The sequence below is a fragment of the Talpa occidentalis genome, unplaced genomic scaffold (genome assembly GCF_014898055.3).
Source record: "Talpa occidentalis isolate TD23 unplaced genomic scaffold, MPIMG_talOcc4v2.1 talOcc4.10, whole genome shotgun sequence".
In the NCBI taxonomy this organism is placed as follows: domain Eukaryota; kingdom Metazoa; phylum Chordata; class Mammalia; order Eulipotyphla; family Talpidae; genus Talpa; species Talpa occidentalis.
The window spans coordinates 88,940,445-88,953,740 of NW_023600993.1; the positions used below are offsets into that span (position 1 = coordinate 88,940,445).

General features: G+C 50.8%; 1 protein-coding gene across 1 annotated transcript in view; it reads right to left on the minus strand.

The window, feature by feature from the left end:
- Positions 1-2,715: 2,715 nt before the first annotated feature.
- ANGPT4 (angiopoietin 4) overlaps positions 2,716-13,296 on the minus strand; it is a 34,575-nt gene continuing 23,994 nt past the window's right edge. The window contains exons 6-9 of the mRNA XM_037497551.2: positions 12,341-12,442; positions 10,241-10,407; positions 6,766-6,896; positions 2,716-5,821 (exon numbers count right to left, since the gene is read on the minus strand). Coding sequence (XP_037353448.1) covers positions 5,661-5,821; positions 6,766-6,896; positions 10,241-10,407; positions 12,341-12,442 — 561 coding nt within the window. The 3' untranslated portion in view covers positions 2,716-5,660. The remainder of the gene's footprint in view (positions 5,822-6,765; positions 6,897-10,240; positions 10,408-12,340; positions 12,443-13,296) is intronic.

A 13,296-nucleotide genomic window follows, 5' to 3' on the forward strand; every position in this document is an offset into this window, starting at 1 on the left:
TCATTACACCCCCAGGCTCTTTCTGAGCCGTCACCCACCTTGTCAGGTTGGTCCCAAGCGTGGGTCCCTCATGCTTTTGGCCACCCCCTCTGATTAGCTGGAGAGAAAACCCTTCTATATGCCCAAATCCTGTGCTCTAGCATGAGCGAACTAGTTAGTCTTGTGACCAGCCCCGTAGCATGGCCAGGGAGTATCATGAGTTGGCTGGCTGGCAGCAGTTTGGGCTCCTGAACTGATCGGTGCCCAGGAGATGGGCTTATGGGGAATCCCTCGGACTAAGGGGCCCAGCTGCGCTGCAACCGTGTCAGGAGGCTGAAGGAGGGAGTAAGTGTCCCTGTGTGTGGGAGCTGCTCTGATGTGGGGGCTCAGCCAGTGTCGACCCAGTTAGTGACCCCCTTGCAAGGGTAGCACTCGAGCTGAGTTCAAGGGGGCAGGTGAAGGCTGAGGGAAGAGGTCTTAGCCAGCCAGGGGACTTCTGAGCTCCCATAACCCTCCCCTCTCTCCCCAGATTAGAACCAACAAGCATGGCCTGTTCCTGCCCCTCCTCTCCCCAGGGCACAGAGGCGAGCCCAAGGAAGCTGACAAGGCAGAAAGCGAAGTCCTTCTCCAAAAACAATTAGGGGTGGCAGGTCTGTTGCCTCATCTTCTGCAGCCAGGACAGGTAGGCAGGAAGTCAGACGCAGGAAGGAAGGCTCCGTCCCTGCCTGGGAGGGTCCTGTGGGGACAGTGGGCCTATATCTCCCTGGCTGATTTCGAGCACTGGCCAGCTTGAACTCGGGGCCAGCTCATGTATGTATTTATTTTCCTTTAACCTTGGTGACAGGGAATAGAAGATCCAGGTACACATGGGCTCGAGCAGGTGATTTAGCTCCCAGTGCACAGTCACTTCTGCACATGACTTCACTTCCCTGAGCTTCTGTTTTTGCACCTTAAGGTGGGGGAGAGGATAACAGCACCTCTTCCACGGGGTTGTGGTGGGCCTTGCACAGACATTCTAAGGGATGTTCTTTGTGACGACCAATAGAAATAATGGGAGGTCACGTCACAGGGAGCTCATTCTGTGCCCGTGCCTGTCCCGGGTGACTTACAGCTTACTGAGCCTCACGGGAAGTTTGCTGGCTCCGTTGTTACCCTACTAAGGGCAGAGTGGGACCTGGATTGCTCTCTCAGGACTGAGGCTAAGCCTGTAAACCATGTGGCTTTAGAGAGGACCACTGCATGCTGGGCCCTGCATTCTGTGCCATAGGGAAACAAAGGTTTAGTGGAAACGGGTAATTCTTCCAGAATAACTGGTGGGCATCTGGGGCTCCTTCTTCAGAAGATATGAGTCAGGTCTAAAGCCTCTGAATCCCTCTGAACCCCAGAGCAGAGGTGGAGCTGGAGAAGGACTGGACGAGGTCATGAGGAGCCCTGGTTGCAGGCTGAGAGCAGGGTACCAGTGAGTCGCTGAAGGCTCCAGGCAGGGGGGGTGACATGACTGCAGGCCAGGAGGGAGTGAAATAGATGGGGACCTATCTATCTGAGGGGATCTTCCAGGCTAAAGATGAGGCTGGGGTGAGAGGAAAGGTGCTGGAGGAACAAACTACTGTTGTTTCCCTTCCTGCTAGTTGGGAAGTGGCATCTTTGGGTGCAGCACTCTGGCCCCAGAGAGGGCTGCTTGGTAGAGGATGGTAGCCCAGCCAGCTTATCAGCCAAGAACCGATCAGCCCCAGACTCACATGGAAGAGGAATATTTAACCTGCTGAGTTTTGGGGGGCTGTACCCTAACTTATTGTGATCTCAGGCAAGGCACTTGGCTTCTCTGAGCCTGTTTCCACAACTGTAAAATAGGAGCAATGACGGCATCAGCCAGGAGCCAGAGAGGGTGCATGGAATGAGCAGGGAGGCAGCGCACCACCAGTGCCTACTGCCCACCCAGGGCACACTCCTAGTTCCCCATTTAGTCTGAGGGCATGTCCCTCATTCTCTCTTCCTCCTTCTGACTCCCCAGTGCTACCCAGCTGGGGCAGTGGACATAATAGGCTCTTGACCCAGACTTATACAATAACAAAATCTGGATGACTTTCAGACAGGGGTGATCCCTTGCTTCCCTTTTACAGCTTGGAAAACTGAGGTCTAGAGAGGGGCAGGGATTGTTCCAGCTCCACAGAGACTCAGCCAGGGTGAGGCTGGATCCCATCTTTGGCCGGCGTGGGGTGGGGAGACCATCTCTGACATAGGTGCACAGAGGGGACACCCACCTCCATCCTCTTGCTCACTGTGTTCCAGTCGCTCTAGCTTCCTGTGGTTCCCCATGACAACCCCAGGGCCTTTGCACTTGCTATCTCTTTAAGTGGGTTTATGCTTCCCACAGTTCCATGGCTGCCTTCTTACCTTATTAATCCTCAACTTAAGTATCACCTCTTCAGAGAGGCTTCCCCTCATCACCCTAGGTTGGACTCTCTGTAATCTTTATCTCTACTTCCTGTTTTTCTTTTTCATTTGTAATATATTGACATGCTAATTCAGTTTTTCAAAAATTGTTTTAAAAACTTGCTTTTGGCCAGTCTCTCCCTGTAGCCTGCTAAGCTCTTTGGGCATCTGTCTTGTTTCTTCCCCCCCCCCCCCATGGCCCTATCAGGCCTTGGCCAGGCAGGTAGGTCCTCAATACATGGTTGCTATATGAATGAATGAATGAATGAATGAATTTAGGACTAACAAATGCATAAATGAGTGTGCCAGGCTTGGATGTGCTCATCACATTGACCTCTACGACTTCCCTGTGAGCTATACCTAGCTTTTCCACTATGCAGGTCCATAAAGGAAGGCTAAGAGAGGTCTCACAGCAGCGGGCAAGAAAGCGGCAGATGTTAAAGGCCAGGGGACCTCCCTGCCCTCAGAACACCAAGAACCTCTGCTGTGCCATCTCACTTGAATCCAATACAAGGAACACATCTGTGCTGGATGTGCCCTGGACCAGGCCTCATTCTCAAAAGATGCTGATGCTGGTGTTGCCAGGGTAACACCCTTAGCTTTTGAAGCATCTTTAAAAGGGAGAAATGAATGACCACAGAGACAGGGAGGGGAGGAAAATCTGGAAAAGGTGGTCAAAGCCCCAGCTACTGAGACAAACTATCCTGCAGCTGCCTTCCCTGCCCCCAGCTTCCTGTAAAGGGCCGTCTTCCACCACGGCCATGGGTGTGCACAGTGGACTCTCCTCTGGTGTGGACATCATCTTTCTGGGAGCACGCAGATTCCTTAGGAACATTGTATCCTGCCCATCTGCCTCCATCGGGGCCTACCAGGTGCCATTGGGAAAGACTGGTCTTGAGAGCTTTCCAGAAAGTTCTTTCAGATCTAGGCAGGCAGAAGGGACACCATCACACCAGCATTTTTATGTTAGATGCCAAAATATCTCCAGACAGCTCTGGACTAGGGAGGCAGCTCATAAATACAAGTGCGGTGGAGGTGGTGGTTGGCAATGCTGCCTTGGATCAAACCCTTTACTTTTCTGAGTTTTAATTTCTTTATCAGTAAAATGGGGAGAATGCTGATCTGAGGCAGGAAGAAGTGATAGATTCTGCATAGAAACCTGCAGGTGCAGATTTCCAGAAGCCAGTTCCTGCATCCTGTGGTCCCCAGGAGATCCAGCTAGGGCCGAGGCAGTGCAAAAATAAAAGCTGTGGATGCAAAGTTAAGGTGCTTAACTTATCTGGTCCAGGAGAAGGAATGGTGACAAGTGTTAGGGGCAGATTTCCTCTCCCCATTCATTCACCTCTTTGAGAACTAACATTTATTAGGTACCTGCTTCATGCCAGGCTGTGGTAAGAAGTTTACGTACACGGTCTTGTCCCCTCTTCACTGCAATCCAGTGAGAAGTATCATGAATCCATTTCACAGATAAGACAACTGAGACCTCAAGTCCGAGGTGAAGCATGTCTGCCCATCCCCAAGACCCTGCCCCTGGCACCACACGGTGCATGGTAGATGCTAAAGAAAGGCCCACTGAGCAATGCTGTGGAAGGTCATGGAAGCCCTCAGAACATCGACATGCCCCCATGTAATTTTCTCCCTGCTTGAAATGCCACCATTAGCCACCACCTTTGCTTCCAGGAGATCAGCATTAATTCACACTTTTGTCAGGGCATTAGCTGGAGGGGGATGCAGGGGCTGCAGCAAAGTCAAGTGGGAAGAAGAGGTTCCATTTTCACCATTCCGGGCTCAGGTGGGGCAAAACTTTCTGAAGACAGGAGCACATCTTCGTGGTAGGGCAGGTGGATCCTGGCCTGCGTGTTGGCTGATGATGACTTGGCTGTGGTGGTCTCCTCAGGGCTGAGGCAGGTGACAGGGTGGCTGAGGTTCATCTCTTACCCTGTCCTCTGCAAGAGGCTCACAAGAAGCCTTTGGTCTCCCAAGCCTAGGCAAAGGCCCAGTGCCCCCCCAACCTCCAACCTGCCCCCAGCTGCAGCATCACTGTTGGATGAGGCAGGAGGATAAGTTGGGTTTCTGGCTTGGAGGCAGAGAGGATCTAGACCAGGGATGGATGTCCTGCCCACGGCAGAGCAGACAGTCCCCAGAAGGCCCTGAATGTGAGTTGGGGTTACATGGAGCACTTGGGGCAGCCCCAGGCAGAAACTTGGCTTCCTAGGACCAAAGGAACATTGGAGGACCCGGCCCCTAGCACAGAGGGGAAACTGAGTCCTAGACCCTTCTTCAGGCATGTGTGTCTACTTTAACCAAAGTTTCCTTCCAGTTGTTTTTAGAGGGTAAGACTGTCACTGGGGCCTTTTTAGTCAAAACGGTGAGTGCAGCTGGAAGAGGGGTGGTGGGTCTTGGGCGTACCTCCTCATGAAATATGAGCACCAGCTTTTTCCATGGGCATCCACAGTCCCCAGAGATGCTCTGGGACAAACAAGACCCATTTTCAAACATGTACATTTGGAGAAAGCTCCCACTTTAGCCCCTTCACAGGCAGTCACGAGGCACATGACCACATTAAAGGCTCTGACAAGTCCCACGCTAAGAATGCCTGCTCGTATGGATTTAACCCGGTGTTACCTCTCTTACTTGACCAGAGGTACTTTTCAAGGGGAGCCCTCTCCAATATCTGGAAGCCCTGGGAGATAAGATCTGAGCTCTAGACATGGAGGCCCCAGAGTGGTGGGCAGTGTGTGGTGGAAATAATTATTCCCACTGTGGGGTGGATGCAACCTCGTTGGCCTTGAACAGAAAGTTCAAGGACGTCCAAGGTTGAGAAAACTTGGAGCAAGAGACAACCCTTTCACCCACCCTGCTATAGAATCTGGGTCAGTATCTGAACAGTTGCCAGTTTGGAAATACCTTCCCACCTGCCAGACATTCTACTGCTAGTCACGAATTCCTTTGAGGAGCCAAGATAAGTCTGTTCTCAGCACATTCAGGATGTTGCAACTCTCAAGCTGGCAGGGGCTCCCTGCAGGAGACCAGATGGAAGAGGAGTCTTGCAGAGGCAGGAACCCCCAAATGCCCTCAATTTCACCACTTGAGGGGACTAGGGAAGCAGCCAACTCTCCTTGACTCCTGGGGCGAAGAGGGCTGGCCCAGAGCCCTGGGTGTCCAGGACAAGGCCACAGCACTGTGTCCAGCATGTGGGTCCAGGTTATCCCGGCTCCTGTGGGTCCAGCCTCTGGCACTGCTGCTCCTCAGATGCCCACGGGCCGCACCATCATGCGGGTGGCGCGCAGCGAGTAGCTGGGGCCCTGGAAATAGTGCCAGCGGATGCCGTTGAGCTTGCGCACATGGTGCCGGGCCGGGTAGTAGATGCCGTTGAGGTTTGAGAGGCCGCAGGCGTCAAACCACCACCCTGGTGGAGGGGGAGGAAGGGAAGAGATTCTGGGGAGTAGGGGCCCAGCCCTGGGTGAGGGCAGCCCCCTAGCGCAAAGACTAATCAGGACTATGATCGCCTCCGGGAGTGGGCTTGAGGGTGGGGCAGTCTCCCACGCCCTCTGGTCAGCCTGGGGCCTCTGGAGGCAGCACTGGGCTCCCGCTACCCCTCCTAGACCTCTGCTCCTCACTTCTCCCCAACATCCTGGTCCTGATCTCCCCCAACCCCTCTGCCTCCCCAGTTCCATCCATCAGCCTTGGTTACAGTCTCACTTGCTGAGACTTTGTCCTCACTCTGCCTCTGCCTCTTTCTCTGGTGGTCTCGGGGCTGATGTTGCTCTCTCGCAAATTGTGCTTATTTCTCTGATAGTCCGTGTCTCTGGCTGCCCCGTCTTTCTGGGTGTCTCTGTATCTCATGTACTGTGTCCATCGTCCTTCTGTGGCCTACATCTCTGCCTCTGTCCTCATGTCCTGCTATAGCCATCTCCATTTGCCCCTGATAGGTCCCTCCTATCTTTGTGCCTCCACTCTGTCTCTGACCCACCTCACCCCCCAGTTTCTGATCTCTGTACTCCCCAAAGGCCACTGCTTGAGCCAAAAGTGGTGAGGAACTGCCCTTGTGTCCCCCTGCGCAAGTCTGGACCTGCTTGGGGAACTCTTGGGCCTGGATTGGGACTGATGGGGCACTGTGCCTTCCTTGTGCCACCCCGGAGAGCCTACCCTCAGAAAACTGGTGGTGCCAGGTTTAGGAGGAAGTGTGACCATGGGGGCAGAGGGTATCGATGGGGCATAGGCAGGCCAGCCTGAGGGTAGGTGACACCCTGACCTGTGTCCACTTCCTGACAGCACCCTGTTGCACAGGACTTGGGTGGGAGGGAGAGGGGGAAGCCTGCAGCATGTGGGCTTCACCCCTTCTGCACCTACCTCCAGACAGCATCTGGGCACACTTGCAGAGGCAGTTGTCATTGTCCGCGTCACGGGTGCTGAAGTTGGTGCCCTGCAGGACCAGGCTGCTCTGGCGTCCTGCTGAGCCGCTGTACCCACTCAGAGAAAGCCTAGAGGCCATCCGGAAGGGGTAATGCGAGAGGGGATCAGAGTCAGCATGGAGCTGATTGAGAAGGGGCCTTCCAGGAGGTGTTGTCCAAGGCTGGGTCTTCCCTCCGATTGCCCTGGGAGGGAGAGCCCTGCCCTGGGGTGCCTAGGCTGCCCCCCCATTCCTGGATAGTCCTCCCTGCCTGCTGCCTCCCAGGAACAGATTACCCACTGTGTGCTGGACCTTCCTCATCTCATGGATCTGAGTCTTGGATGGGATTGAACATGATAATGATAATAATAATGAGGATAATAGCTAACTTTTTTTGACCATCTAGTATGTGCCAGGCACTGGTCAAAGTGTTTTACATGGATTAACTAATTTAATCCTCCCAACACCCTATTATTCCCATTTTCCAGATGGGAAATGGAGATCCCAAGGTCTCAGAAGGGAGGAGATGACTGCCAGATCCCAGCCTAGTGTGGCCTGATGTGGCAGGATGTGGCCAGAGCAGAGCAGTGTGGGCACATGGGAAATGCTCAGCTTAGTGCAAGCTGTTATTCCTGTTCCCAGCTCTGGGCACATGGCTGGCACCGTAGAGCCTGGCTGGAGTCTGTGTTGGGTGATTGTAGCAGGAGAGGGGACTTACTGGAAATTGAGGGGCCAGTGGGGCTGGTTTAGGAGCAATTAAGTTCCAATGGGCAAAGGTAAGTGGGGCCTAGATGTGGCTGGGGCAGCTCATGGAGCACTAGTTCCCCCAGGGCAGGGCCTGGACCTGTGGGGCCTGGGCATGTGGCCTGGTCAGTTCCTGCATCTCCCACCATGGGCTCCTCCTCTTGTGGTGAGGCAGGGGCATGGCCTGCAGGGTCCAAATAGCTATGGCCAGCCATGAAGCCTTAGCTGTGCCCTTGAACATGTGACCCTGGGCTGTCATGCTGAGTGTTGCAAACCCACCCCACTCCACCCCTAGCCCCCCATCCCTCACCAAAAGGTCCATTTGACCAGGGGCTCCCAAGGGTGGGATAGGCAGGCTGCCCTTCCCCCACTCCTGGCTAATCTTGATGGCCACAGTGGGCTCTCCTTGAAGTCTCAGTGATATCCGTTCAAGGCCAGATTAGGGGCCAGGGCTGAGCTTTGGTGTCACAGTCTGGGATGGGACAAAGCTGATTCGATCTCATGGGGTTACTCCTGCAACACTGGTCCCTCCACTGCCCCCAAATCCTCAGCTCAGGTTCTGCCTCTTTTCCCCACCCCTCTCTGTGAGGCAGAATGGGGATCTGTGACTTCTGTGCAGTGCTGAAGTCATGCACCAGGAAACCCACTTGTCTCACTGTTCAGATGCACATTGAACAAGTTTATGGCTCAGGCCTGCGGAACCCAAACACACAAGTCTCTGGAGATTTTCAAGTTAGGCAGACAAGGTGTTTTCCACGTGTCTGTGCATATGTGTGTGAGTCTGTATGCATGTAGTTGTGAGCATTTGGACAAGAGTCTTTGTGCCTGTGTGTGTGCTTGAGTTCATGCTGGAATATCTATTGTGAGTCTAGGTGTGTGCTCTAGGTGTGTGAATTTTATTATAACCAGATACTTCTGATATTTTTTCCTCAAAAAAAAAAAAAATAGTATATCTTGGACTTAGAGCCACAGATATTGTTGCTCAAGAGTTGGGTGAAGTAGATGAGGCTGAACTGCCATGTGAGTAGGGGAGACTTGAGAGGCTCCCCCAGCTTCCTGTTATGTGTTTACCTTGTGCCAGGCCCGGGTACAGGAACAGCAAGAAACAAGGCAGTTCTGGAGCCTGCTCACACGCAGGCCAGCCGCACGCGAAGGGCTGCCTTGGGGACAGCGATTACACAGTCATGCACAACATAACTATGCTTTGGCATGGCGGCTGCATAAGTAATGGTGGCCTCCGAATTCCTATTGCCTAGTGATTTCATCACCATTGTGAGGCTGTGGGTTTTACGTCAGCAGTGGCTGCCTACATCTCTGACATTTGCTCAACAATGAAATTGCCCAAGGACACATTTTTTCTGAGCGTGTCCCCACTGTTAAGTGACACATGACTGCTATTTACTGGGTGCTCAGTAGGTGTGGGCTGTGCTCATGCTTTGAGTGCAGCATCTCATTTGAGCTTCCTAACACTGCGAATGAGGCAGGGGCCCCTGTAGCACCCATTTTACTGGTGAGAAGGTGGAGGGACTTGCTCGGGGTCACTCAGGGAGAGGTGGGTGGGTCAGGATATGAGCCTTGACTTTGGTGGTCAGTGGCTTAAATAGGACTCAGCAGGGTGTTGTGGCCATTCACGGGTCAGCTTGAGAAGGGGGCTATCCAGCTCAGCCCTAGCAGGACTCAGCCCAGGCAATACTTCATTCAGCTTTGGACCTTGCACTTTAAGGAGGAATATTATCAGATTGGGGTGGGTCCCATAAGGAGATGTCAGAACAACCTAGCTGGAGGAACCACAGGCATTTAATAAGGTATTTCATAGAAGATTTAAGGCTTTTCACCTTGGAGTGTTGTGAAAAGCTCCCAGAGGTAGAATTAGGCAGACAGTGCTAGGGACAGAATGACACCAGAGATTCCTTGTGGGGAAGAGACCACCCCATCATTGGATGCAACCAGCATGCCTGGAGGATTGTGTCTGTGAGAGGATCATAGCATGTGACATGTGAAATCCTTTACACCATGTGTTTTGGTAGCAGGGAGAGCTGAGTTTAAATCCAGGATCTACCTAACTTGTAACTTTGGGCAGGGGTTTTAAGCTCTGTTGCCCCAGTTTCCATATTACTAAAGTAGGTAGAGCTATCCTCACCTTGGAGTGTCATGGGGAGAATTAAATGGAGTAATGTGCCTGGAACATAGTAGGTGCTCAATAAATGCTCATGCTGAGAGATTTGGATGATTTTACAATACACTCATATTTAAGAACAGAGGGAAAGAGAAACCAGAACCTTGGCTCACCCAGGTTCAGAAAGTGAGCTGGGGCAGAACCAGAACAAGCCCAGGTCCCCAATTACCAGCCCAGAGACCTTTCCACCTCAGCTTCCCTGCCCCCTAGCATATAATAGACTGGGAAAGTCACCTCCCCCTTCTGGGTTTCTGTCAAATGACTGACTCTGGGTGACTGACCTTGGAAGGCCCCTTCTCCCTCCCAGATGGCAGCGTCAGCAACATTCTCTCTACCCCACCCAGTGTGGGGATGTGTTGAGTGCTAACCAGCCGCCTCCAGGTCCCATGACGTATGCTCAAATGGGGGACAGATGGTAGCAACAGGAGACGCCCAGGGACTGACCCTTGCTGCAGACTCTGCAACCACTATCCCGGGGCCCCCAGCCCGCCCATTAGCCTGGGCCCCAAACCCACCTGTATAACTGCCCCTCGCTGCCCAGCTGGAAGTGCTCATACTGGGCGTAGGCCTCGTTGCCTTCCCAGTCTTGCAGCTCCACGCGCAGAGAGTAGGCTGCCCTGCTGGTGAGCTGGTGTACCACCTCATTGCCCAGCCAGTGCTCCCCAGCCGGGTCGCCGAAGCCCTATGGGGCGGGGAGAGTGGGAGTGGGCTGCTTGCCGAGGAGGGAGGCTATGCCCCTACTGAGGAACTGGACTGGGTCAGGCTCCAGGATCACTTATCCAAACCTCTTTGCCTAACAATCAAATCCATAAAGTGCAGTGTGGGCAGGCCTGGGGGTGGGACACTCCCTCTTCTAGAACAAAAAGACTAAGACTTTTGTGAATGTAAATGCCTGTTAAATATAATTGAAATCAGGGCTTCCCTGGTGGTGCAAGGGTTTAAGTCACAGCACTATGAAGCTATCCACAGCCACTGCAGCATGGCATGAGTTTGATCCCCGGCTGGCCAGGCAGCTACCCACATGGCGCAGCAGACCTCTCCTGTCTCTCCCTCTGCTCCCCTCAGCAGTGTGTTTCAATAGATCCACCTGTTCTGATCCTTACTATGTCTCTGGTGAATCCTCTCACCCCCTGCACCTCTGGCCTGTACCCCAGTTCTTGTATGCATATATAAATCTTTAAAAGATAATGGAAATCATATTTCCATGAAATTCAAGAGCTGTTAAAACTAATCTGTGGTGACAGAAGTCAGGATAGTGACTACCCCAGTGAGAATTGATCAGGAGGGCGCACAAGGAGGGCCTCCGGGTGCTGGGACTTTGTTATATCTAGTTCTGAATGGTAGTCACATGGGTGAATACTTATGTAAAAATTGACTAAATCTTACACTTAAGATTTGTGCACTTATTTGCATGCATGTTAAACCTCAACAAAAACTTCCAAAATGTAGTCAGCTGCATAAATGGTAGAGCACACTCTGCTTAGTGAAATGAGAGCCACTATGAAATTTCAGCAATATAGGAATAGAAAGCTAAGACCTTTGGTTGCCATTAGTATCCCACGGTTACAAGAAACCGGTGCCTTCTGTCAGAACAGCAATTCAGCACCAAGGACAGGGGCACACCTAGGCCCCACTCCCCATTTTAGATGGAGTGTGCCCGACTATCCTGTCAGCTAATATTCAGCATTCTCCTGTGTACTTGTGTATTCCTGCACTGAGCACCCTATTTCTCTTTAAATGACTGCTTAAAACCCAATGGGTTCAAAAACTTGTTTTAATTTTAATTTGATATTATTTTTAAGTATTTATCAAATGAACAGGAAGCAGACATAAAGAATAACATTGTATTTTCCTGCAGGTATACTTTCTATGTCTTTTGTTTTTGAAAACTTCATGAGCTTTTACATCAATTTGCCAAAAATCCTTTATTCAAAATTTGCTTTAAAAAATGGGAAGAAAATCAGGCACTGTTTCTCATTCTTGTAAAATGCACATGGCCTTTGAGTAGCAATTCCATATTAACAAATTTCTTCTGCAGATGGGGTCACATATGTGTAAAGATAAGGAAATTCATTTAAGCAATGCAGACAGGGATAGGCGGGGTAGATTCTTTTCTATTCCCTTATTGATATTCTTTAAATATTTTAAGCAATATATATATATTCTGTTCTAAAAATAAAAAATAAAGTTAAAATTTAATTTTCAGGCTATATATCAGAACTTGCAAGAAAAAAAAAAAGACAAAACAGGTTCAACTTTAGGTGATGGAGTCCCTTTTTTATTCCCTTTTTTGATATTCTTTAAATATTTTAAGCTATATATATATATATATTCTGTTCTAAAAATTAAAACAAAAAAATTAAAATTTAATTTTCAGGCTATATATCAGAACTTGCAAAAAAAAAAAAAAAAGACAAAACAAGTTCAACTTTAGGTGATGGAGTCCCTGAAAGTGAATATGCACAGGGCCAACCCATGGAAGGGGCTTGGTTTTAGGTGGGCTTATTTTTATTTTGAGGGGAGGAGGGTTAAGGTCAAACCAGTCCCCTGTTCATATTCCATTTCCTGCCCCAGGTTTCTGAGCTGAAAACCCCGGCATCGGGCAACAATGTTACCTGCTTGTAATCCTTCCAGTTCCGCTGAAAATTCACACTGCCATTCTCACGGCGCTGGATGAGGGTCCACCCACCTCCATTGGCCTCCATGTCACAGAAAACCTGGAGGAAATTGGGGGAGGGGAGTGTTGGAAGACTTGGAGGCAGCCAGAAGCTAGGTCTGGGCTGGCCCAAGTGTGATTTGTGAGTGTGGTAAGCCTGGTGGTTAAGGATCAGAGAGATCCATGTTCACATTCCCACCCATTGTCATCACTTTTCTCAAGTAGGGGGCAAGTGAAGCTCTCTTAGGGCCTTCCTTTCCTCATTTGCAAAAACGGATATTAACACTTTAACCTCGTTGTGCTTAGGTGTCTCTCCTAGAAACAGGAGTTGTGAGTATTAAATGAGGGGAATCATCTAAAGAACAGAGCCTGCTACATACTCAGAACTCAGTATATAGAGGCTTTTCATTCACTGTAACTGCAAGGTTGCTGTAGGATCAAATATCCATAGATTTACAGTGCTTGGCACACAACATAGACTCAGGAAATGGTATTATGTTTTGTGGACAAATGTGTTCCAAACACCTGCTATGTGCTGAAGGCACTGGGATGCCACCATGGAGAAGATAGGAAAGGTTCTTCCTTTCAAAGAACTAACCATTTACCACAATCACATCTTTCAGTGTAATTTTTAGTTTCCCTGCCAGGGCAATACATGTTCAGTGTTCAACAAGGACAAACTTGGTCTCTGGCCTTGCACTAAATGGATGAGAGGCAAATCAGAGCTAAACTGACCCCCAGGACTGGCATGGTCTGAAGAAGGGTGTGATAGGGCGGGCAGGTTGTGATTGTGAGCACTTGGGTAATTACAAGGAAAGCCCCAGAGAAGGACCCTTAGAATGGGTGCACTGGAAGAAAACCTTGGATGATGACACGTCTGCCAGGGAGAGACCAGTGGGTATGGCATTGCCAGGG